The following is a 25,532-nucleotide window of genomic DNA, read 5'->3' on the forward strand; positions in this document are numbered from 1 at the left end:
AAAGATCCAACGCATGATAGTATGGAAAATCAAACCTGTTGAGGCAACCAACTCTGGTAGAATATTTTGGTAGTGCAATAAACTTTTTCTCGGCAGCATCCTAAGAGTTGGATGTGAACATTAAATGGTAAACAATGCAGTGGCAATTGCATTATATTCCACATGAGTAGGGTCAGTAGACCTACCCTCATTTGAAGGAAAAAGACACCAATTTGTCATTTTATAGCAAAACGGCACTCCATACAAAATCAATTCAATTTAATTTATAAGTATAAATAAATATTTGAACACACGCTTATAAATTTCAAGTGCAGACGATTTCAAGTAAGCGATGGAAGGAATAAGTTAATATTAGTGACTTTTGTAATAGTTTCTTTGTCAATGTGAAAAGAGAGCACCACGTGATCAATCTGGTCGGTGCATATTCATTAAAACATCTTGGGTAAACAACAAAATCTCATTGGTGCATTTATAAAAATTCAAGTGTATTTCATATCATTACATGTCCGGATGTAAAAAACATTCTCGGATCGACGGACTATGGTTTCAAATAGTTATTTTGTAAATAATTGGTAAATTTTGAATAAATCATGCATCGTTTTTGACGTAGGCGCGGCCTACGACCGGACTCACGAGATGCGGCCTACTCGCGAGAAAATGAGTAATTAATTTGGGTAGAAAAAAAAACACAATTGCGAATGGCGTAATGATTATGTAAAACAAAAATAAATCCTACCGACAGGGAAAGGAAAACAACACACGCATATTTGCGACTTTCCTCTTTTATGACATTATTTTATGTGGCACCCGTTGTTTTCGGGGTGTTTTTGTTAGGGGAGGACCGGATCGGAGGGGGCAGTTGGGAGTCGTAGTGAAATCTGTCAACATGGGCCGGCCTCTGTGGTTGAGGAGGGGGAGGATTCAAAAGAGGGCGCTGTCGGGAAAAAACTTAGTAATTTGGCCCACATTTGGAGGTTTGTTATTGGTGAGGCAATTTACAGGGGGGACGGACAAATCTCAAGGGAACTGAATCTGTCCACAGCAGTCGCATAATTCTACCTCGGTGAGTTTTAAATCGGGGCTAGCTGATGACGTACTTTGGACAACCGCAAATCAAGGTAACATTGTAAACTTCGGAACTTCTTCTATAATTTCAAACCAGACGACAGGGAAACTTTTCAAAAGCGTTGGCACTGACTAGAGTAGTAACAAGTTGGTAATGTATTATATTATTTGGTTTGCGGTAACACCATTGCTTTATTCTACTGCCGTGGAGTAGATAATCGGAGGTTCGGGAGACTTCTCAGTTCTGAAAAGAACTGTCCTGCTTTTTAACTATTACCAGGGCGGATGGTATAGAAATTAGACTGGACTACTACTTTAGCTTATATGATCGTATTAACTGTGCTGCCGCGGAGTCAGTTCTGTAATTGGTCTCAACGTTTCGACGGACTAGCTTGCTCTAGTCATCGTCAGGAGACTGAAGAGATAAGAGAAGAGTGGGCTTATTTATAGGGGTTCAGTGGATCCACTAGTTGGTACTAGTTAGTGCATGGAGGAATGTTAGTGCCACCGCTTGACTCTCAGCGTAAAATATTTATTTATAAAAATATGACAAAAAACTAGTTGCCAACAACTACAGTGATTCAGATCGCGGAAGAAAATTATGTTCAGATACAATTCAGAGTTGTGTCACTGTATCAGTGTCTGTTGCGGTTCTTCCAACCAAGTTAGGTCTGGTTAGTTAGGACCCTATTCATTGAATTGATTACAGGATACTCCCGACGGCCTCACGTTATCGCAACTAGCCAAATGCCAGAATATTCCTACCTCCATGTTAAAACACCCACAGAAAGAAAGGACCAGTAATAACTAATATATAAAATAGTTAGTATCTGGATCTGGATCAATACTGCAATCAATCTCCCAATGTTGGGATGTATAGGTTGCAGGTGTGTGGTGCTGGGGACTCGTAATAGGAGACTTTCCAACGCTAGGTGGCAGCAGACATACCGGGTAAATTTCCATTGTTTACGTAGTTCTGAACATGCGCATAATTCTGAGAACAATGGATTTACCCGGTAAGTCTGCTGCCCTCTATCGTCCCAGAAAGTCTCCCATTGTTATGCGCTCTACTTTTGATATTTTTAACAAGTTTAAGTTGTGTAGGCTTTTTTTTAATGTGTCAGGTGAGGGAGCTTCTCTCACAGCAGCTGGGAGGAGGTTCAATTCTGCTGTAGTTTTCATTAGGAACGAGTGTTTGTATTGATTATTGATTTTGGATATTGATTTTGTTGAAGAACAAGTTTTTACTCTGCGAGACAGTCATTTATAGTAGACCTATAATAGTATAGCCGTTAAGGCCCGGTCCCACTGCAGCGATAACGAGAACGATAATGATAACGACGCCAAGAGAACGCATTCTATTGGTTTAATGTGCGTATTCTGCGTGGAGCAATTCAACCAATAGAACGCGTTCTCTTTGCGTCGTGATCGTTATCGTTCTCGTTAATGCTGCAGTGGGACCGGGCCTTTATAGGCTACTTAAAACAAACTTGTAAGTGGTATTGGTAAAAACAACAAACGAGTTCTCTTCACTTAAGTAGTTTGGCTGGCTACTAGAGTGTTAAAAGGAAAGGTTTCCGCATGGCGCCACCACTGGATATTTAATAATATAATATAGTAGTATCTAAATTACCTCTATGAGATCTAAAAAATAAGCCTATCCCTTTTTGTAAAAATGAGTGAAATAAGTGGCGCCATATGGAAAGTTATCCATGTTAAAAAGCACTAGGCCCTATAGTATGTCACTTTATAGCGTGCGTTCGATTAGCTTCCCCAGGTCGACCTCGGTCTGCCCCTGTTGTGTTTGAATAGTTTTGATGTCATTCCAGGGGCTCACCCGGGTCAGCCCCAGGTGCCCTGCTTGTGGAACGGGTTACTTGGGGCTGGCCTGTATGACGCCACCACGAGTCGAGAGGGCGAGTGTTATCGTTTGATTAGCTCTTGTCAGGGGCTCACCCGAATGAGCACCGCGGGGTTGACACAGGAAAGCTTGAATCGGAACGTACCCAGAGCTTGAGAAATTATTACTTCATGAAACTGTGTCAGGCTCACCCTGACAGCTGGTGCTGGTGTAGTGGTAACAACATACAATTACCTCAATGTGAACTATCTCTTGTGGGCGGGCACTTAACAAATATGCCCCTGACGAGCTAGGATAGGGCTTGGTTGTCGGCACCATGACCATAGACTCCCCTGCCCCCTCCCCCCCCCTCCCCAGCACACACGCACACACACACAATAGTGTACCTTTAGGAGTCTGCGATTATACATTTAAGACTTCTGCTATTTTGTGCCTTTATGTCAGACAATACTGAAAACACAGGATTTTGCTACTTAGTTTTATGTGCACTACATCCTAGGTAATTTCTTCTGTCAATTTTTTTGATTTTTTTTTACTGCTTTACTCAATACTATAGTTGAAGCTATGAAGGTGATCTATTATTATTAAACACTCAGTCAAATTTGTATTCACAATATGTTTTTGGGTTACAGCGTCATCCATAATAGGTAAAGTTTGCCGCCATGGCTTCGGACTCCATTCCATACATTGGATCACAACAGATTGAAGACGTCCTGACGTACAAGGACTTAATCCCAGCTTTGGAGATGGCCCTGGCTGATTTCTCCAGTGGCCCAGACGGGGGAGTGGTGCAGCCACTTCGCTCATCCGTACCTGTGAAGAATCGTGATGGGTAGGTCTAGGAACTAGACATTACAATTAGAGAAGATTTGGAATTGGAGATCAATCAACTGTGAGTTTCCTGGCCTGGAATTTTATGGAGATCATAGCCTCTGTTGCCTTAGTCTTGGCATTGGTTCCCCCTTAAAAAACTTCTCAAAGACTTTTTAAAAGATTTTCCATTGAAAGTGCCCTTTGCAAAATGAAAATGGCCTCAATGCCCTCTCAAAGATGAAATCCCAGGCCTGAGTCTCAATTTTCAAAACTCAGGCTTTGCCGCTCAATGTGAGTTTTGGCCAACTGAGATGTCGATGGGAACGTTTTAATTTGATCAAATAAGTATATTCCAGCACACCTGGGCTCGAATTTGGGGAGGAAATCCACAAGAGCAAAGGACTTTTATCTCAGAATCTTTGCTGGACTGGGATTTCATTTACCAGAATCCAAATGAAGAGAGACTAGAATCAAAATGAGACAGTGTTTTATAATCTAAACTTTTTCATTTGAACAAACACTGAGAAAAAGATTGATCTCTGCCGTTTTATGGGTGTTACTTGGCAGGATTAATAACTTAAAAATGAGATTTGTCTCAGCTAGCAAGGCATTTGTGTTTGTCAACACGGCATTCTTGTTTGCGTTTTAAAATGATGAACGCCACACTAAATTTGCTGTTTGAATTATAATCAAACCTACTGGCACAATGGGAAGTTGGTGTACATTTACTTATAAATGATACACGATACAATACATTTTGTATCATATTGCATAGAAATGTTGTATTGTGTATCTAAAAGAACTATTTGCGTAACCAACTCCCAGTCTAGGCCTATATCATAGGCCCTTTTGCATTAATGCCAAAGTTCAAGTACATTCGAGCACTTGAAATGTATTTGATATTTGATATCTCAAAGGCCAATAAACTACCGTAGTTAACAAAAAGGAATGAAGAAATGAGGTGATGTCTGAAACTTGTTTTAAAAAAGGTCAACAGATTTAGATTAGCCTAGTAATCATTGCAAAATAATATATCTGTATCTTTTGTATGTCAGAGACAGTTCTGTTTCAGAGTATTTTCAGTATTAAGTACTTTGGCAATTGAAGACCCCCCCCCCCCAAAAAAAAAAAAGAAGAAGACAGTGTATTCAACTTTAGGGACAAAGTTGGTCCCAACCATTCGAGTGCATGATTCTATGTCTTTAAATCAGGCATTGTATTAATTGTATTAAGTTTTGTGTTTAGTAGAATACAAAAAGAACATTTTGAAACTAATTTAACCCTAACCACATCATACTTCAAGGGGAGTTTTGGAATATCGGAACGTAGGTGTTTCGGGAATATAAAGCAGTCACCCGTCTCACCGGGGCACATTTTCATAGAGCTGCTTTTAAAAGCACAAAAAGTACCTCTAAAAACAGTGTGAAATAATTATGCCTACCAGAATAAGGTTACTAGCCAAAATTCAATGTCACTTGTACAATTTAAGACTGGCATCCTGCTCCTTTATGCTAAGCAGAAATTGTTATTAATTTGTTCAAATTATAATTGGTTCAAAGTTTCAAAGGTTTGTTATTTTCTGCAATGTTGAGATACACCAAGTGAGAAGACTGGTCTTTGACAGTTATTACCAAACGTGTTCAGTGCCTTTAAGTGGATGAATATGTTCCCTTTTTAGGATCACCGATTGGTTTAATTTTATAAAGAAAGGTTTGCTGTATCACCATGTAATGACTATCTCTAATGAGTTGGGGTGGTTCTGAAAAGAGCCATTGGTTTCAACTTGACGTTTCGATCAGTATGCTCTGATCGTCTTCTGGAGAAAAAGTTTAGTTTTTTGTTTAATTTTGATTCTCTACAGAGTGTTTCTGTCCATGCCTGGCTACAGCAGAAATCAGAACGGTCTGGCCTGCAAGGTAGTCACAATATTCCCCAGGAATGAAAACACACCCCATCCAGTCATCCAGGCGACCATTATATTGTCTGATGCCAACAATGGCTCAATGAAAGCTGTAAGTCATAATAATGATAATTTATTCATAATAACAGGCATTTATAGAGCGCTCTTATACACAGGGTACCACAGCGCTTTACAAGAAACAGAACAATAAGCAAATAAATAATTACTCTAATTATAATGGAAAAACAGCACACTTAGCACTAGCCACATGGTGTTTATTTGTATTAAACAAAGGAACACGTTGCCTTGGATTGGTCGAGTTGGTCTTTGAAACCCTTTTTTATAAAATGCGTATGATTAGAAAGATATTTTAAGAAGTACAATACATGTATATTGATCCATACAAGTATTGTACGAAACTGTGTGGTTTTCCTTTTACCTCGTCGACTAACACGGTCGGCCATTTATGGGAGTCAAATAAAGAAATGGCTGACTGTGTTAGTTCGCAAAGTAAAAGGAAAACCACACAATTTTTAGGCAAACTTGTGTGGACATTGTATTCTACTATTATTATAAATCATCTTTTTAACCATTATAACAAACGGTTACAAATGCTTTTCAAAGACCAACTCAACCGATCCAAGGCAACGTGTTCCTTTTTTTTAGCTTGCACCTACCAAAATAAGCATGATTGAATGTTAAGAATAATAATAAGACTTGTAATGCGCACGTATCCACCCTGCTGGGTGTTCACAAATGAAGCATGATCTGTTTATCACCGATTACTAAAAAATCAGTATTGTAACATTAATTTGTACAGTACGTGGTCCGGTACTCCTACCTAGAACTATTTCGGTTTCGTCCGGCTATCGTCTCCCGTAACCTCATAGACGAACATACGCGTTTAACGACCCATGGTTCAATGAATTTTTGAATCAGAAATCTCTCTTTTTTTCTTTTTTTTAATCTTGCTGTATGTGTCCTTTGATATCTCAATGTGCCAGGGGGCGACCAGCGACATATGTTCGTCTATGAGGTTACGGGAGACGATAGCCGGACGAAACCGAAATAGTTCTAGGAGTAGTGGTCCGGTTGGCATCATTGTATCCTTCATTTTAAAACTAACAAACTTCACAACTACTGATAACTTTCTAGGTTATAGAGGGGAACACAGTAACAGCTCTGCGGACGGCTGCAGCATCAGCTGTTGCTACAAAGGTAAAGATTTTCATGAATTTTTGAGGTCAATTATTCTCTGCAATGTTATTCTTCAGATGGGCTGAAATCCATAGGTCCCATGTGTTGTGTATCGCACGTAAAAGAACCCAGTGCAACTATTGAAAAGAGAAGGGGTTCGCCCTGGTGTTCCTGGTTTGATTGGCAGCATATTGCACCATAGTTCCTTGTAAACCATTACATGGTGCTATGTAAAAGGAGTAGGTCTCATACTTCAAATGTATAGTCCCACATACCTTGCAGAGAAATACTGAATGTTGAAGCGTCTTGAGCGTCACTGAGTGGCGGATATAAGCGCTATCTAAAAAGAATAATAATAATAGTCGGTTTTTATGTAGCGCTTTACACACCAAAAGGGCATCTCAAAGAGCTTCCAACATTAGTACCCCTGGTCACTGGGCCTTAATTCATTCCTCAAACCATCTCAGCTGCCTTGAGAGTATACAGCCTGTGCTGCCAAATATGTAGCACACTAAGCTAATCGATCACAAGAACCATCTCTGCCTAACATTATTATTGTTTCTTGATATTCACCTTTTCTATCATTTTTTCAGTATTTGGCTCCAGACGGAACTAAGATCTTAGCCATCCTAGGAGCTGGGGTCCAAGCGAAAGCTCATTTGGATGCCCTGAGGTATGTCCACCGGTATTCAGAGGTGAGTTTTCCTTATTATGGGTTGTGGGAGGCATGAACTGATTAAGGATTTTCAATGGAAGCGAGGAGGGCAACCACGGCCTAATATCACGGCTCTGCTAACCGCCAAAATCTGCGCTTACGATCATCATCCTACGCTTGCAGGGCAAGCACCGAATTTCTGCACTAGCTGTGTAAAAGAAGAATGCCGCCCCTAGTAACATGGAGTGCGCACAAGCAAAAATACCCTGCTAATCCGTGAAGCTTGCTTGAAGGACCGTTCATTTACCACACTATCCCTACAGGTCCGTGTGTGGAATCGAACACATGCCAGGGCGGAAGCCTTTGCTGCCAAGTATGGCTGCAAGGCCTGCAAGACTGCCCAAGAAGCGGTGAAGGATGCGGATGTCATTGCTACGGTAACGGGAACTTCCACACCCATCCTCCAGAGTGAATGGGTCAAAGATGGCGCCCATATCAATTGTAGGCAGTAGAGAATTGAAAATTGATTTGAAATCGGAAAGAACATCTGTAACAACTAAAGAATCATTTTCATTATTTCCGCTAAACTAGGACTAGCAATGTTAAGAATTTTCACTGGTCTGTGGGATTGTGTGGCTTTTAAAAAACTAGAGCATCGGCCATGGTCCAGTGGTTAGACTGCAGGACTTGCAATCACAAGTTTGTGGGTTTGAATCCTACCAAGCTCACCGCTGATTTCACAATGACTCCACTAAGTATTGACGCTATTTACCAAATCACCATTTATTGATTTGTGTGACTCTTAATCATGGACGTTAAACCAATGTCTGTATGCCACAACAATGTCCCAATGCACTTTACATTAGTGCCCTGGTCATTAGGCCAATAACATTCCTTTAATCTTTCTCAGCTCCCTGGCTTTTCCCAATATCAACCTCTACCCTCTCAGGTATCCATTTATACCCCTGGGTGAAGAGAAGCAATTATAGTAAAGTATCTTGCTCATGGACACAAGTGTCACAAACGGGATTCGAACCCACACTCTAATGAATTTAACCACCAGAACTTGAATTTGATGCTCTAAACCACTCATCCATGACACACTCTTAAAAAAAGAAGAAGTATACTTTACCTTTTAAGGTTTCTTTTGGGGCCTCAACCTGAGTTTCCCTTTGCCTTTCACAGGTGTTGGTGCTCCTATGCCAGATCAGCAAGAGCTTGACCCAGTACTTGTTCGTAGATCAGTCATCTATGCAGACAGTAGGGAAAGTGCAGTGAATGAGTCCGGAGATGTTATAATAGCTAAGGTAAACAAAAGTTGGGCTCTGGAATTCGATAGCTTGGATTTTTCCAACTTCACATCCAGCAGAAGTGAATGGTTAAAGCCACTGGACACCTTTGGTAATTATTGTCAAAGACCAGTATTCTTTGGTGTATCCCAACATATGCATAAACCTGTGACAGTTGGGCTCAATTGGTCATCTTAGTTGTTAGAGAATAATGAAAGAAAAAAACACTTGTGGTGCTTTCAGATGCATAATAAAAGGCATCAGCTGAAGTCTTTTTTTTATTTGAGTGAGAATTTGCCTCTTTCTCAAAAGCTACGTTACTTCAGAATTTAACAAAAAACGATGCTTTCGTTTTCCCCTTCTATGCTAGGCTGAAGTATTTGGTGAGATCGGTGAAGTGATCGCGGGGAAACTCAAAGCAAGAAAGAATGAAACCACAATCTTCAAATCTTTGGGTAAGAACATTTTTGTGTTGTGTGATTTTGTTTCACTAGGATACTATGGTCGCATACTACATTGGTAAAATTCATTGGTAAAATGATATAAAATAATATACATTGTTTCATTTACATAGGGATGGCAATCGAAGACGTGGTCGCCGCGAAACTGGTGTTTGACAAGGTGCACGGCACATCCACAAGTTTGCTGTAGTGGTTGTTGAAAGTGGAAGTTTGCTGAAAGTATGGTAAGGAGGACATACAGTGAAGAGGTGCTAATTTCTACAACTTTCATGTTTTTCTTTAACTGAATCAACTGAAATGCCACAATTGGTGAAGGATCTGGTTAATTTCTTGACAGAAAAGTTCTTAGATTTGAAAGGGCCTACAGGTCTGGAATTTCAACCTTGAGAGGGCAAGGCCATTTTCATTTGACAAAGGGCACTTCCATTCGATAAACCTTAAGTCTATGGGAAATTTTTGAATGGCCCCCAAGGCCAAGACCAGGGCAACGGAGGATGGAGTATGACCTCCAACGAAGGTAATGTCCTCCGCGGCCTCTGTGTAGTATTCCGGGCCTGGGCTTGCCAGTTTGATAAAAACTTTTAAAAAATTTACACAAATTATTTTGCGGTATTTTTGAATGAGATTATAAAATAATAACTTAACAATTTGATACAATATATAATATTTGCAAATAGGAAGGTGTTTTAAAAATGTATTTGGTACATAGAATAGTGTATTCAATTGTTTGAAATAAAATACTTCTAGGCAATTTTGTTAACTAATAGCAGTCTAACTGAGGGTTACCTGTTGGACTCATTAATGCTACACACACCTGTGAGAAATTCTGTCAATAATTTTTGTTCATTTTGTCCATGTTTTCATCTTTAATGAGGGTAAACTCCTTATGAAAATGTTTGTGAATCATTTGAACATGAACATGAGCAACCTCTTTCCAAGCCTAAGTAATTGATAAATTAAACACAACTTTGTGTATGTTGGAATGGTGATTGTACATGATAGTACAGTTCTTGGTTTACTAACTAGATCTTTAACATGCTGCCACCATCTTGGTCTTGCTCCCTGTATCAAACAATAGTAATGTATACTTATAGTCATTATACAAAAAAGAACCAGATGGGCGCACCATGATAAAGGTCTATATAATGGTTCAGCCTTTTACATTATTAGTAACCAATCAACAATGAGGGCGCTATCAGATACCAGAACACTTGCTTTTTTTTAAGCATAGAGATGAATCTTTGTATTGTTCAAGACAAACTATATGTTATAGATTTTAAAATTGATGAGGGGACACAGGTTTTGTTGTCTTTTAATAAATTGATTGGTTTGTTTTCTAAAAAGAGCATCTTATATTTTGACATGGTGTGAAGACATAATTAATGTAATAAATCAAATTCATGTATCGCAAGTTTAACAATCATCTTCCTTTTCCTTAGTAAATAATGCCATTGTTAAAAACAAATGTACAACTATGAAATAAATTTTAAGAAACGTATCAAATATTTCTTCACTTTCACTGATCATTTATTGTTTGGTTTTAGAATAATTTGTTCACTTGTAATGTCCGATTATTACATCTTTAGTTTGGGAGAAATAAATTTGTTTTCATCATGTTTTCAATCAACACACCAAATTAGTTGTATTATGTGCATATTCAGGATCCAGACTATTACAGCATTTTAGACATTAGATTGAAAATATAAACGTCCACAGATTTGCACAAAATGGTCATGGTGGCACCTTCTCTTTAAATTTGTCTAAAAGGGTAGTTGTTTGAAAATCTTTTCCACGAGTAAGGATTTACTGTGCAACTTTGGTTATTGTCAAAGACTAATGTCCTCACTTGGTGTATCCCAACATTATGCATGTAATAAAATAAAATTGTGAAAGTTTGTACTCAATTGGTTATCAAAGTTGCAACGGAATAATACAAGTAATTATACCTTTGTGTACTTCCGGATACCTTAAAAGGTTGAGTTTTATTTAAGTCTTTTGATTTGAGTGAGAAGTGGCCTCTTTTATCAAAAACATTTGTTTCTTCAGAGGGAGCCGTTACTCACAATGTTTTAAAATATCAACAACTCTCCATTGCTCGTTACCAAGTAAGTTTTTATGGTAACAGTTATTTTTTAGTAATTATACCAAAGTGGCCAGTGCCTTTAATGTGTATATTGAGTCACAATAATATGTGAATGCTGGTCCACACTAAATTTGATTATTTGACTGTTTTTATTTGTGATGATTACTTCAACTCTTGAAGGACATGTTAGAAAGTGTTTGTGTTTGAGACCCTGGTCACTGGTTGGGAATCTTGGTGTAGTGTCTTGTTTTACCTCCATGAATGGTTATTTCTACTACATCATAATTATTTTGCCCCATATAAGACAAAGTGTTTGTATGTAAATAATAATTATCTTAAAAAAAAGACAGGCTGAGCAAAAAAAACAAAAACAAAACCTAAATAACTATGATATTGTTTAATTATTTAAAACAAAACCAAGGGCTTATCAGTCCGCCAGCTTTGATCTACTTTCCGCGCCTTCAAAAGTTTTAGCGGGTCTACAAAAGGGTATAGCGCCCTCTATTGCTAGTTTATGTTGTGCCGTCAAAACTTTGGTGAGCGCACGTGGACTCTTGACGACTGCTCTGCTGTCAAAAAAGATCAATACAAAAAAGGTTAATATTCATTGAAACATGGAGGGAAGGAACTCTGTGATTGAAGAAACGAGTGAGCATGAATGATGATTAGGTAAGTTAAAACATGGAAATGCCAAAACATGATTGAAACATATGCCTAGACAGCTCATGTCTGTTGTTACCAAAGCAAAATGTTACAAATGCACAGAAAAACAGAGCCCAGAGGGGCTCAAAAATATGTGGGAAAATCCGCAACCACACAACAAGGAACGGCTTGTTAATTTTTTTTTTTTTAACTAATAATTTTACTATTAGTTATCCGTTTGTATTAATTTTACCATTAGTTATCCGTTTTGACCAAACACCTATTAAAATGTCAAAATGAGTTTTTTTTTATTAGGCCTATAGATTTTTGTATAAATAGGAATAGTACTTAGTAAATAGTATAGTAGGCTGGTCCGCTCGGCGGTTTTAAATTAAACCCATCAATGGATGGGTTCATTTTTCCTGGGTGATTTGGAATTGGATGCTAAATTTTTAAATGACACTTTTAAAACATTTATTTTTAAAGAGATACTTGAACTTCCTCAGTCAAATTTAATTATTCCCTCGATGTTCACTGAGTGCAGCCATTTTCGATGAATCTCCATCATGACGAACACATTTAATTTTATTTGGTTTAAAAAAAGTGTTGATGCTTTAGACTTTTAGTGTTGTCGAGTGTTGAGCCATCTATTGGGGTGCGCCTTGAATTTTCATCGGAAGCTGTACAATACCAAAGTAAAATAAATGCAAAAATTATACTTGTTAAATGATTTCTTTCAACACAACACCCCTCCAGCTATGAAATGGTAAAGCCCTCTGCCGCCCTCGGGTAAACAACTCCTTATAAGGGAGTGCTGTGCGCGTATCGCGTGATGTGGCACAACTGTTTCAGCCGTTGTTCTCGACCAATAGGAATGAAAAACTGTCTTATAAGAACAGGTGCAAGGTCGCGTGTCTCACCCATGAATTAACACTTTTTACCGGTCATTAACAAAGGTTTATACACACCCATGTGACGCGCTCTCCACCAATAGGAATAGGGAAACTGTCTGAGGTATCTATGAATAGCTTTTTTGAAAAAAAAATACCCATGTATGTAGTTTATTTTGTGTCATCCCCCCTCCTCCCCGCCCTTTTTTTTCTTTTTCTTTTTCTTTTTTCTTGTTTTTAAATTTTTTTTATTTTGCCCACGCCAGATTGGGGTGCGCCTTGAATTTTCATCGCACGCTGTACAATACAAAAGGCAACTACTGAATGCAGCTCTTTCACATGTTGCTTGTATTGTAGTGTATACTGAGGCTACTCCTAAAACTATGAGGTTCGTTCAGCTATCATCCGTAACGGGAGACGATAGCCGAACGAACCTCATAGTTCAAGGAGTACACTTTGGCCACGTGACATAGTGAGAATGAAACACAACAGACTCCCAAAATGCATCCTACTTGAAATGAAACAGGAACTGGAAAAAATAGATGGGTTAGGCCTCAGAAGAGTTGGGAAAAATAAAGTAATCATTGCGAACAGCACCTTCTACCTGGAACATCGGAGAGCGCAGGATAGGCAAAGAGTGGAAAAAGACAATTTGTGGACCCAATAGACCGATCCAGTAGGCTCCGCCCACGACGCACGTGTGAGCAAGAACACGTGGGGCTCTCCAATGCCTTTCTGCACAACTCTGCCGCGCGCGCCAACAATACGCGCATGCATGTCAGACCTTAGTGTCGGACCTTAGTTGCGTTGTGATTGGTCAATACGCAATGGGGCGGAGCTTAATGGATCGATCTATTGTCCTGATCGGATACGGTAGAAGATTGATTGTAAAATTAGTTTTCATCTCCATAACAGACATCAATGTCAAAAAACCTCCCTGGCCAAATCTGAGATATGAGACCGAGTCATTCCCATGAAGACTAGGAGGGGGGAGGCAGTTGGAAACTGTGCACAGCACACTGTGCAGACCGTGCACAAATCTGGGCTGTACTCCGTTTTCTTTTCTTTTTTTCATTATATGTCAGATGGATAATGACAAATTAAAAAAAAAAGGAGCGCCCCAGTAACTGGGTCTATGTCTGGACATGAGACTCTGAGTCCATGACCAAGTCTTGAAAATCAAGACAAAATGGAAAATTGGAAACAACCCAGACCCTCAACAATTGACCAGTCTCAAGACCTGCAACACTGATTGATAATACAATTATAAATACAAACATTTTCTGTGTAATGGACATGGTGAGTGGGGACTCTTGATGTGTGGTCAGAAATACACTGTAAGACCGCAATGTGACTCATAATTAAGTTGCTTAAAAAAAAGGTTAAAGACAAAGGCACCGAAAGACGGCCTACTTACTGTTTCTCCTCACTCAATTCTCCCTAGGGGCATGACCCTGGGCCTACACTCTGTTTGTTGACAAATGCCATTGTCTGGATTTAAGGGTCTAAGGGTGCGTTCAGACACGGTACTAAAGTTGGTTTAACTCATGGTTCAACTCGATCGAGTTCAACTCAGTGTGTCTGAACGGATCTAAAGTTAGTCCGAATTGAGTTCAACCCACAAAAGATAAACCGTCCAGGGAGGGGGTTTATCTTTAGACCGCTTCGGGTTTATCTTTTAACACTGTGTGTGGACAGAATAAAAAAGACCACATCCGGTTTAACTCACAACAGGCGACCCATTGACCTCCGTAATCATTTCGTAAACACACGGTGACCAATGAACAGGACAATAAACAGGATGTTAGAGTAACGGGGTCGCATTTTCTTTGACCTCTTAAAACCAAAGATAAACCGGATCGGGTTTAACTCAGTGCTGTCTGAACGCAAAGGGGTTTTATTTTTACGATCACCCCCTGCTGCTCGTAAAAGTTAAACCGGTTCAGGTCTAACTTAGTACGCTGTCTGAACATACCCTTATAGAGCTAGGACAGTCTGATCGTTCTCTATGGTCTGATTGTCAGTTAACCCCCTTTTCACACTATTCTATTCCATGAGGTTGCCCCCCTCTCCCTGGGAATAAAGAGGCCTTATGTCTCAAAGACACTGGAGGATTTGAAACTCTACATTGGTGGAAGTAAAACTAAGAGGTTTGCGTGGTAACGCCATGTGAATATCTCTTTCTTTGAGTCTGGTTCGATGGAGCCAGTTCTTTTCAGAACCAACACTGCTAAAAAAAAAGATATGGTGTTACCGCAAACCTCTCAAGTCCCTGCGACCACTGACTGGTTAATTTAAAGTTCCTTGCTCTACTAGCATGGATGCAAATGCTTCCCCGCCCCCCCCTCTCATACCGAAAATGTGGCTATACTGTCTTTAAAGGCCCTGGATAGTAAGATAAGATAAGATAAGATAAGAACTTTATTATCCCACACTGGGGAAATTAAAACTGGCCATGATTCAAACAGTACAGACAAAAACGCTTAAAATTATTTAACAACAAACAGATAGATAAAAATATTAATTGATTAAGAATATCAGGTAGAAAAATATGTATCTAGCATGGATTAACAATTATGCACAGCAATATTTATATACAAGGTAACATGTACACAAGAGAAGTCCTTAAAACCGACAACGCATAAAACACAGCCGACTTAAGGGCCATTGTAAAAACGGATTGCAGTAGGGACAAAGGAGTTGTTGTAGCGTTGTGTCCTAATTCTACGTTGTAAAAGGCGATCCTCCCGCCGGCGACTTGATAAAAACTTAGGGTACATGGGATGGGATGGGTCAGACAGGATCATGTTAACTTTAGTGCAAACTTGGTCATGGTAGAGTGCCTCTGGGCTTTGTAGTTCGACTCTGGTTATTTTTCTAGCTTGCTTAACTACTCTTAAAAAAGATTGTTTGTCCCGAGATAGCATGTTTCCATAAACACAAATAAGGCTAAAAGATAAAACACTTTGTAAAATAGTGCGGTAAAACAGTTCTAAAATTTTAACATTAACATTAACATTTATTTCATCGTTGCCCATTCATCTTACAGTACATAGATTAACATTACATTCAGTTACACAATAACATGTTTATGATAAAGTAGGCTATTACAATGTATACGCAATATAAATAATAGATTAACAACAATTTTATATGTAATAAGCGGTTGGACAACAATTAGGTTCAGGTGAAGCCGTGGCTTTTGTTCCTTAACCTATGGACAGACGAACACAAAAATAACAGCACCAGCGCATATTGTACAGACAATAGACTTGACAGACAAACACAACAACGGCTAATGTAAGGTGTGTTGAAAGATAACATAACCTAGGCAATGCAGAAACAGTCATAATCTATGAATATCCATCAAGTAGTTGCTTTTTCAAATTTCTTGTAAAGACAGGTAGAGTAATTGATTTTTTAATTGAGTTACTCAGACCATTCCAGAACCCAACTCCACGCTGAACAAAACTCTTTTGGTATAATGATGTTCTTTGGCGGGAAACAAACAAATTTGTCTTTGTGTTATCTACGCCAAAGGAGATAAGCTTTCTGAGAAAATACAAACGTTGACGTAGTTTACTAGTTGTACAACTTGTGTTTTTATCAAACTTCAATTTATCGTCTATAACAGTTCCAAGGTACTTATACTCCGATACTGTATTGGTTATTTCTCAAAATAATTTGTTTAACTTGGTGACGAGCAATGGAGAGCTGTTGATAGTATAAAACGTTGTTAGAAACGGCTCTCTCTGAATAAACAAAGTTTTTGAGCAAGAAGTAATTTCTCACTAAAATATTTGAATTTAATTTCAAGACCTCCGAGACCTCACTCGGCTTCCAGCATCTGAAAGCACACAACTTGTGTTTTTTTGTCTTCCATTATTACCTTGCATTTGCAACAACCAATTGAGTCAACATTTTCACAGGTTTGTTATTTTATGGATGTTGAGATACACCAAGCGAGAATACTGGTCTTTGACAATTTCCCAAAGGTGTCCAGTGCCTTTGAAAACACACCAAGGTTTGAGTAAGAAAGACGACTTCAAGACACTTAATATATTGCTATAAAAATAACCCCTGGTCACTATTTGATTTTAAAAGATAAAAGTGTAACCTACTCCAAAAACATTGTTCTTCTGGACCACAGACCTGCGAAACAATCACGCCTTACCATCCAGGGGGTGCTACAGTCTGTACCAGTAGGGGGTCAAAATCCATTCTTGGTCTGTTGTGTGTTACGTTCACCCAATTAGTCCCGCTGTATGCAAACGTGTCTATTTAAAGAGACTGTTTGAAACACAATGCTGGATGCAGTAATTAAAGGCACCTCAAATAGTTACTGTTTTCATTACTTTGCCTGTGGGCAAGGGGGATTAAATATCTGGCACCACTATTTTGGTGGTGTAAAGAAATGTTCAGCCCCTGGTTGGGTCAGTAGTACCAGACACCCACCAAGTCATGTTTTTCGTTGACCAAAGGAGAAAATACTGAGATCCCTTCATTAATGAAACTATTGAGCTATTATTATAAACTCATTTTTCTCATTCATATTCTTAATCTTTATTTAGCTTTTGTTATAAAAATACACCCGGAAAGGATAATTGCTTTTACTTTTACACTGTTGTGTTTAAAGCGCTGTAGGCATACTGTGTACACTAACAAATCCCGTGAGCAAATCCTGTGAACAAAATTCCACGTAGGCATAACTGTGGTGGGATTCTAACCATAGCCATACCTGTGCTTTACACATCGGTGAATCTATTCAAGCAGACTTGGTCTTTAAAGCTAAGTCTTGTAATGTAAGTCCTTTCTGGATCTGAGACTGATTTGAACGACTTGCATTTGACCACATTCTAAATGGTGTAAAGTGATGTGTTGGAAAGCAAATCAACCTCAATGAAATGGGTTCATCAGACACAATTAAGAACAGAAACCTTGTGGTTAAGGTTGGAGGTAGAATCCAATACTCCAGGTATTACAACAAGAAATGAAAAATGACTGACTGTTCAGCTGTTGTTTCTGGGTGAGCTGAGCAGGGTAAATAATGGACTGTGACGTTAGTGGAGAGACCTTGATGATTGGGCTGATGGTGTTGATGGAATATTGACATGCTGCGAGTGTGATGATGAAAGACATGGGTTTGTGATTGTACAAATTGAAGGAAAATTATTAAAAATAAGTGAACTATTCTTTAACGAAATCAATTTTGAAATTGTCGCTAGTGGACAGTGGTTTTGCTTTCAAGCTGTGATGATGACACAAATGAGATTTTCTCTCAACATAATGTTAGAGCCTATAACGCTCTGTGGTTGTACTTGTGCATGTTTTTTTTTTTTTGTGAAGTATAGAAGATAAACTTTGCACTTGTACAAAATAAATGAGGGGAAAACACTCCTTGAGAATTCTGTCTTGTGCTTCTCCATCATAGAGCAAGTTCGGGTGGCGACCATTTGTCAACCACTGGTCAATGTTCCATGGTTACCTATGCAATGAATACATCATGGGTACCAGGCAAAATCAACCAATGGTCGACTATAGTCGACTATAGTGCCTCACTCGAACTTGCTCTTAGCTTAAGGCAAATTGCCAATACCAGATAAAAATCGCCTTACTGCCCCCTTGAGATTGATTAAACTCATCATTCAAAATTACATATATGCCATGATGTTTGTTAAGGGAAGGCATACGATTCGTAATTACAAAATGAATGGCAAGACTTAGTTATGGTTAGAATCCTATAGCACTTTTCGCCTGTATAATTAAAGCCTTATATGAGAAACATTTCACTTAAAAAAAAGAACAAAAAAAGAATTTAAATTAAATTTTTAATTTACTTTTACTGCATCAACATTTATCAGATTAAAACATAAACCAAATAGTACACTTTGCCCTTAAAAAAAGTATAGGCATGTACATGCAAACACGAAGAGTTGCTGAGTTGGGCTTTTTGAAACCAAAGATAAATGTTGGTATTGCAAAGCCCAATATAGTGGCCTTCATGCACGCAAGTTTTTGTGCTTGACGTTTTTGCGCTTTGCGCTCAGAGTTCATGTTTTTTCTCAACAGCCTATCACGTCCCCTGTTTACATACTTAGTCTTCAAAGTAATGAAGAAAATTATTGCAACATGTGATTTGCGCACCTTCTAGAGATTGATATCACAGTAGGCCCTACTCTGATAGTAAACTCTAATTGCCGTTTTCCCTCTAGTAAGATGTTAACCAGATTGCTAATTCCGATAATAAGAAGAAATTCTCCCGCCAATCACTAAAAGAAATCTTCAAAATAATTTCCAGCGAGAAGTTTTCAAAATCCTTTTTTACCCTTCTTCTCTGCATGCTTTTATGCAGATAATAGAATAAAGAAACGATACATCAACATGTGTCTATAGATGGATCGGGGCAATGACCTGACGGTTGTTGGCACGTTGTGATGAAATCAGCCTCTCAAAAGCCAGAAGGAGCGAGAGAAGAAAAAACACTTCAAATTAAATATTCTCATTTTCGTCTTAATTCCCAACTCTGCTGGATTGCTGTGGACATGGGATGGGTCAATCTATACAAACTAAAGGTGAGTCCAATGCACTGCCCAGGGCATGCATTTTCATGATTAAGAAATTTTGTAGTATTCGACACAACAACTTGGTTCACTTGTTTTTTTGTGTATTCGTTTAGCGTATGGCTTAGGCCAGTGGATCCTACATCTATTCGATGTTTTACAGAATTACTGAATGGTTTAAGGGTTTTAAGCCCCATACAAAGGTGCCTTTGGGTTTGCAGGGCATATTATAGTTTGTTTTTAAAGACATGTGTTAGCACATGATAATTCATACCAATATGTAAAGCACCTAAATCTACCTGAAAAGATGCCCAAGGTGTTTTGCAAGATTAAAGACACGGGACACTTTTGGTAATTGTCAAAGATCAGTCTTCTCACTTGGTGTATCTCAACATATGCATAAAATAACAAACCTGTGAAAATTTTAGCTCAATCGGTCATCGAAGTTGAAATATAATAATGAAAGAAAAAACACCTTTGTCACACGAAGTTGTGTGCTTTCAGATGCTTGATTTTGAGACCTGAAACTTCTAAATCTGAGGTCTCAAAAATCAAATTTGTGGAAAATTACTTCGTTCTCGAAAACTACTCCACTTCACCAATAGTGTCCACTGCCTTTAAAATAGAACAAGGGGCTTCACAGGACAAAGATCTTATCAGAATAACAGATTTGTTTTTGTAAAATATTGATGATATTTTTTTTAGTGAGAAATTGTTTTATTCCGTGTTAAGCCCGGTTCATACTTCCTGCGAATGTAAAGCGATATTTGGTGACAAAACAATCGGTAGGCGCTCCATTTCATTTTGTGACGCAGAGAAATTAGCTTCACATTCGCAGGAAGTATGAACCGGGCTATATGTGTGAATCCAATCTGATGCGAAATGCAAACAATCAAAGAAGTTTAACTTGCATAAACAAAAAGATTTACAATACAACTCAGTCATTGATGACGTCATGGTAAAAATCATATGGCGCGAGCGTTTTTGTTGGATCCCATCAGCGCTCTCGTTTGTCCAACAAAAGAGGTCGCTGTTGATTATCAAATCTGTGTACAGCATCCCGTGCAGGGTGAGCTAAATTTTTAGAAGGTTTCCATGAATTGCAAAATAAAACCTAAAGCCAATCTCACACAAACATATTGCATTTGTGAAGAAAGAAGGAGCTTTAAAAAAATGTGATACAAGTTTTATTATAAAATAACAACATCTTTATGGTTCAGTGTTTTTGAACTACGTAACGTTCAACCGAACACCGTGTTTTTGTAATAAACAAAAATTCTGTCTAGTTTTTTGTTTTAATTGTTTTGCTTATTTCTCAAGAACTACAGCACCTCAGCAAGTAATTTGACTAATATTTTATGGGAAGCTTTCTTCCATCATTATGATTAAATCTTGTAAGTTTAATTTAATTTTAAAACTGTTGTGATGAACAAAAATTACCCAAACCCTTTTTAAAGGGTTTTGGAAATTTATAAAATTAAATACTCAAGGAAGCTGTTTCTTAAACTTGCCATCACAGATCAGTCATTATACTGGACAACCATCATTGTTATACCTCGGTAACGAACGAAGTTTGATTGGTCGAGTACCAATCATGTGACGCACAACAAAAACGCATAACAAAAACGCATAAAAAACTCTGAAAATTTCCTGAGGCATCATTCATGCTATACCTGTTTTATAGAATTCTTGAGAAAACATTTAACACCCGATTATCACATGTTTCCCAATCAAGGTTTATGACAGTCCCACATCCCTACTGGATAATAAAACCTGAAGAGGAGCCCCCCCACCCCTCCTTCATCATTTACACAACTGTCGCTAGGTTGTAAAAACTCATTGACAAGACGGTAACAATAAAAAGTGACGTGTTACCGTGACGTGTTACGGACTATTGATTAGTCAGTGGTGTTCCACTCAGAAGCAAGTGCCCGACTATTGTCTTCTTTTAATTCAAGGTAACCTATTTAACCCTTAAGAGCACTTGGATGGCTCCAATAAGGCGCCGGGCGTAGACTCAGTGGTTTGATTAAAGAAGTAAAGTTTAAGGGCCTCACAAAACCAAAAGCTCTTACTGGTGTGGTGAAGATCTTTGGTGGAAGCACGTCTGCGGTTGAAGTGAGCAAATAGAAACCTTACTTTAGTGGTGGCAGGTGATTCACTGTTGTTAGGAATAATTTTATTAAGCTGTTTTATTTCAACTGGTGGGTTTTTGTTGTTGAAAGATTATGTTCAGGGCCTGGCAATTCCACTGAAAAAAAGTAGAAGGAAATACAAGAAGGAAAATGAGATTGTATATGTCATTTATTTTTGAGAAAAGGTCAAGTATCAGGTCTGATTAACCTTTGCATGCAGCCAACAATTTAAAGAAAAAAAAAACACATAAAATAACTTAGAAAAGCCTCAGTTACAGAAACAAAATCCTTGTTCTTATGCCCATGGCCTTGGATGTACCCCCACGCTTTTCATGAAAGTTTGAAACAACTTTTACGGCTGAGCTTGGGAAAACCAAACAAAAGCACTGCAATAGTTTGAATTCTTCTCGTACCGTAAAATTGAATTGTTTGCACCAGGTCTTGTGGGAATCTGGACAGCCTGTGGTCTCCACAAAGTTTAGCTTGAAAAAAAGGCCCCTATATTTTGTGTTGTTTGAAGATTTGGGGTTTTGAATAGAAAATAAGGCTGGATTGTCCAGTGCCCTGTATTCACCACATTCAAACAGTTGTGTGCACAATTCGTAATTGTCCAAACACATTTTTGATGACTTATCATGTAAAAATCTGTACTTGTTTTTTCATGTTATTTGTTGTGAGAACCTGGTCTTTTACAGTCTAATCTTTTGTATTATGTATCACATAAGTAATTGTCTCTGATTATCGTTTGGGCTGTACAAGTCAACCCTGCAGGAAGTCCTGGCTTTAGTGGCCTATGGTTTATGGTCTACATTGAAACTCATTAATATTCAAATGTTAAATCTGGAAAAATAGTAGTCAAACATGTGTGAGTCTACCTCCATGGTAATACTTACTCACCCTTTGTCAAATGTTCAGATTACCTTAAGGGAACTCAACTGTTTCAAAATGTTGGGCGGTTGAGTCAAAAGTGTGGTCATCTGCTGTCCAAAGTCAACTGTTCAAACTGTAAATTTATAATAATAAGTTTACGATGACCTAACACAAAAGGGGGTTGCGAGCACACGCCCCACCAAAGCCCCCCTGGCTCACACCCTCTGCCATGACACACTCACCCCCAGCCCTCCTGTACAATTTAAGTTCAAGATTTTTATTATAATATAACCACACAATGTTACAATAAAAATTTCCCCTCACAAGGGGGGGAAGGTATATTTACTGGCCTGTCAGCGCAACATTCGGGAAGACTAAACAAAACACTGGGGCCCAATACCCAAGTGACTTTCCACCAACAATGAAGTTCATCACTCACCAGCAAATTTGTGTCTGGGAATAAATCATACAGTGAAATCTTCTCAAGGCCTGCTGCATTGTTTAAAAACTGATTAGTTTTCAAAACCGCATGTCTCTGGAGAATTGGAGGGGATAAAAACCAAAAATTGCAAAGGCCACCAAGACTACTTATCAAAATTTAGAGCAACAGGGTTTTTCAATCTGTTGTTGACAATTTCACTTCAAATGGACATTGTATTTTTTGTGTAAAGCCAATGAGGCAATATAATAATAATAATAATAATAAGACTTGTAATGCGCACATATCCACCCTGCTGGGTGTTCAAGGCGCAGTAAAACCAAAAACAAAACAAAAACAAAAACACAACACAAAGAAAAACAGACACAACAAAATTAGTCATTGAAAACCTGTGACATAAGATAAGTTTTGAGAAGAGACTTGAATTTTGCAGTACAAAGACAAGATCGAAGATTAAGTGGTAGAGAGTTCCAGATGCGTGGCGCGGCTGAAGAAAAAGACCTGTCACCCCATGAGTGTCGAGACTTGGGTTCAATGAGGAGAAGCATAGAACTTGATCGAAGATTCCTTGATGGAGTGTAAACTTGAAGCAGTTCAGAAATATAGTGGGGAGCCTTGCCATTAAGAGCTTTGTGGACAATGAGCATCAGCTTGAAGATGATTCGTTGAGAGATAGGGAGCCAGTGTAGTTGTTTCAGAATGGGGGTGATAGAACACGATTTTCTAGACAGTGTCACAATGCGGGCAGCAGTATTTTGGAGCCGTTGAAGTCTGGAAATCTGGTTGTTAGGAAGACTGTAGAGAAGAGCATTGCCGTTGTCAAGACGAGAAGTAACAAATGCGTGAATGACCTTTTCAGTGGCACTTTTGTCCAAGTACTTGCGAATCTTACCTATATTCCTGATGTGATATGATGATAAACGAACAATGTTGTTGATGTGTGGCTGAAGTGTCATTGATGAATCAAAAATAACCCCTAAGTTCCGAGCTTTCAGCGAGGGAGCTATCCGAGCATCACCGATGGAGATGTATGGCACTGAAACCTTAGTTAACTGTTGACGTGACCCAAATAGAAGGAACTCTGTCTTATCATCATTTAACTATCAAAATATGATCAAGCTGGAAGATTATTATTATTTTTTTTTTTTTTCATTTTTCGAAGGGGCATAATTGTACAAGTTTAGAGTATTAATCAACGCGCATCTAGATAGATTACACATAAAAAGACTGCAGAATTCATTACTTTGCCTTTAAAGTGAAAAATCCAGCAAAAATGTTGGCATACTCGATTTAAGGTGAAGTTTGCGGTGAATCTCTTTTGAGTAGTTTTGGTTCTGAATAGAACCGTTGGTTGAAAACTCATCATTTCAAGCTGTATGCTCTAATAAAAGGATGCTCTAATAAGTCTTAGCCTCCTGAAGACGATCAGAAACATTTAGTTGTCAACCACCGGTTTGAGTAGTGTTGGTGTGGAAAATAACAGGTGGTTGACAATTCAATGTTTCGATTAGTATGCTCTGATCGTCTTCAGGAGGCCATACTTTCAGAACATACGGTTGTCGACCCCCAGTTCTTTTCAAAACCAGCACTACCGTATAGTCTAAAGAGCCCAACACATGGTGCTACCGCAAACCTCTAACCATATAAAGTTTCAAATCCTATACTTATTCAATTTCATTTAGAATGTTGAAATAGCTCAAAGTCACTTTCAATAAGTCCCTATTACAAAGGTGTAAGGTAAATTATGTTTAAGATTTTTGATGGTAATTATTTGATACTACCCACAGTGTATATCCTGTTTGACAACAACCTGCCTGTTGTTTTTCTTAAAATAATATTAATAACACACAAACTGAAAACATCACTGTGGTTTTTTGAAGAAGAAAAAAAAACCTACAATATTATTGGTGTGTTTCACCTTAATTCCTAGACGTAACTGGTTGAGACATACCCCCCTTGGTGTGGTATCCTGTATACATTCAGTGTATCCAATTAGTACGCAGGTGTAAACCATCTTGCCCGAATATCATACGCAGGACTGCAAGCTGGTTTCAGAGTGTACATTTTGGTGTCAAACTCGCTCCCCCCTCTATGGTTTTAGGTGGGTTGTTGACTAGAAAAGGGCCTTTTTCTTTGTTTTGCAAATGTGTCATCTTATATCATGTCTGAGATGCAGGGACCCACCTGGACCAATTTGCGGCCAGGAAAGGCGGAAGTTTTCTTGCATTGAAATCGTCTACACGGGTCACAACACAAACTGGCCATGTTAGCTATAACATCTATCAACATGAATTAGATTTTAGACCTTGATTTGATCTTTGTAATAATTGCATGAAAACTTGTTTAATTGATGTGGTTACCCTACACCAATGTGTGTATACCTTAGAGGAAGAACTTAGTTCTTTCCAGGTCCTGTGGAATCCCCCCCCCCCCCCAAAAAAAAAAACAAGGAACAAACAACACACAAAACAAACGACCACACCTGTATACTATTCGAGTCGGATTCAAATCCACAGCCTTTGCCTTTCTAGAGCAGTATTACCACAAGATCAAATGAGCTTGTCCTGCAGTGTTGTAGCAATTTTGATGATCTGCATTTCGGCCCATTTTTCTGTTTGAAAACAAAAACCACTTTTGGGGAGAGTCATCTATCTTTCTCTCCCTGGTGTCAC

The 25,532-nt window shown here is 38.5% G+C and overlaps 2 protein-coding genes across 4 annotated transcripts in view; both read left to right on the forward strand.

Annotated features, from left to right (window-relative positions):
• Positions 1 to 995: 995 nt before the first annotated feature.
• On the forward strand, positions 996 to 10,746 carry LOC117292093 (ketimine reductase mu-crystallin-like). 3 transcript variants are annotated; one of them, XM_033774014.1, is made up of 9 exons: positions 996 to 1,118; positions 3,574 to 3,758; positions 5,601 to 5,751; positions 6,795 to 6,857; positions 7,430 to 7,531; positions 7,815 to 7,992; positions 8,677 to 8,798; positions 9,151 to 9,235; positions 9,355 to 10,746. In XM_033774014.1, the coding sequence occupies exons 1-9, from the start codon at positions 1,089 to 1,091 to the stop codon at positions 9,429 to 9,431; spliced, it is 993 nt and encodes a 330-aa protein (XP_033629905.1). In that variant the 5' UTR covers positions 996 to 1,088; the 3' UTR covers positions 9,432 to 10,746. The 3 variants fall into 3 exon arrangements, with proteins under 3 accessions (XP_033629905.1, XP_033629906.1, XP_033629907.1); XM_033774015.1 differs by having other exon boundaries at positions 1,035 to 1,118; positions 3,559 to 3,758; XM_033774016.1 differs by lacking the exon at positions 996 to 1,118 and adding an exon at positions 1,192 to 1,212 and having other exon boundaries at positions 3,559 to 3,758.
• Positions 10,747 to 11,876: 1,130 nt separating this feature from the next.
• LOC117292446 (myosin-1-like) overlaps positions 11,877 to 25,532 on the forward strand; it is a 99,799-nt gene continuing 86,143 nt past the window's right edge. Inside the window, exon 1 of the mRNA XM_033774482.1 lies at positions 11,877 to 11,993. The gene's annotated coding sequence lies outside the window, so the exon portion shown is untranslated. The remainder of the gene's footprint in view (positions 11,994 to 25,532) is intronic.

This window comes from Asterias rubens, chromosome 7 (assembly GCF_902459465.1).
Source record: "Asterias rubens chromosome 7, eAstRub1.3, whole genome shotgun sequence".
Classification (NCBI taxonomy): Eukaryota; Metazoa; Echinodermata; class Asteroidea; order Forcipulatida; family Asteriidae; genus Asterias; species Asterias rubens.

What these genes read in the sequence shown, in the direction of transcription:
- LOC117292093 (XM_033774014.1), top strand. Translation starts at nt 1,089, where the DNA reads ATGACGTACTTTGGACAACCGCAAATCAAG. An exon ending in ATGTCCACCGGTATTCAGAG is followed by an intron (nt 7,532 to 7,814) that starts GTGAGTTTTCCT and finishes CTATCCCTACAG; the next exon opens with GTCCGTGTGTGGAATCGAAC. An exon ending in GAGATGTTATAATAGCTAAG is followed by an intron (nt 8,799 to 9,150) that starts GTAAACAAAAGT and finishes CTTCTATGCTAG; the next exon opens with GCTGAAGTATTTGGTGAGAT.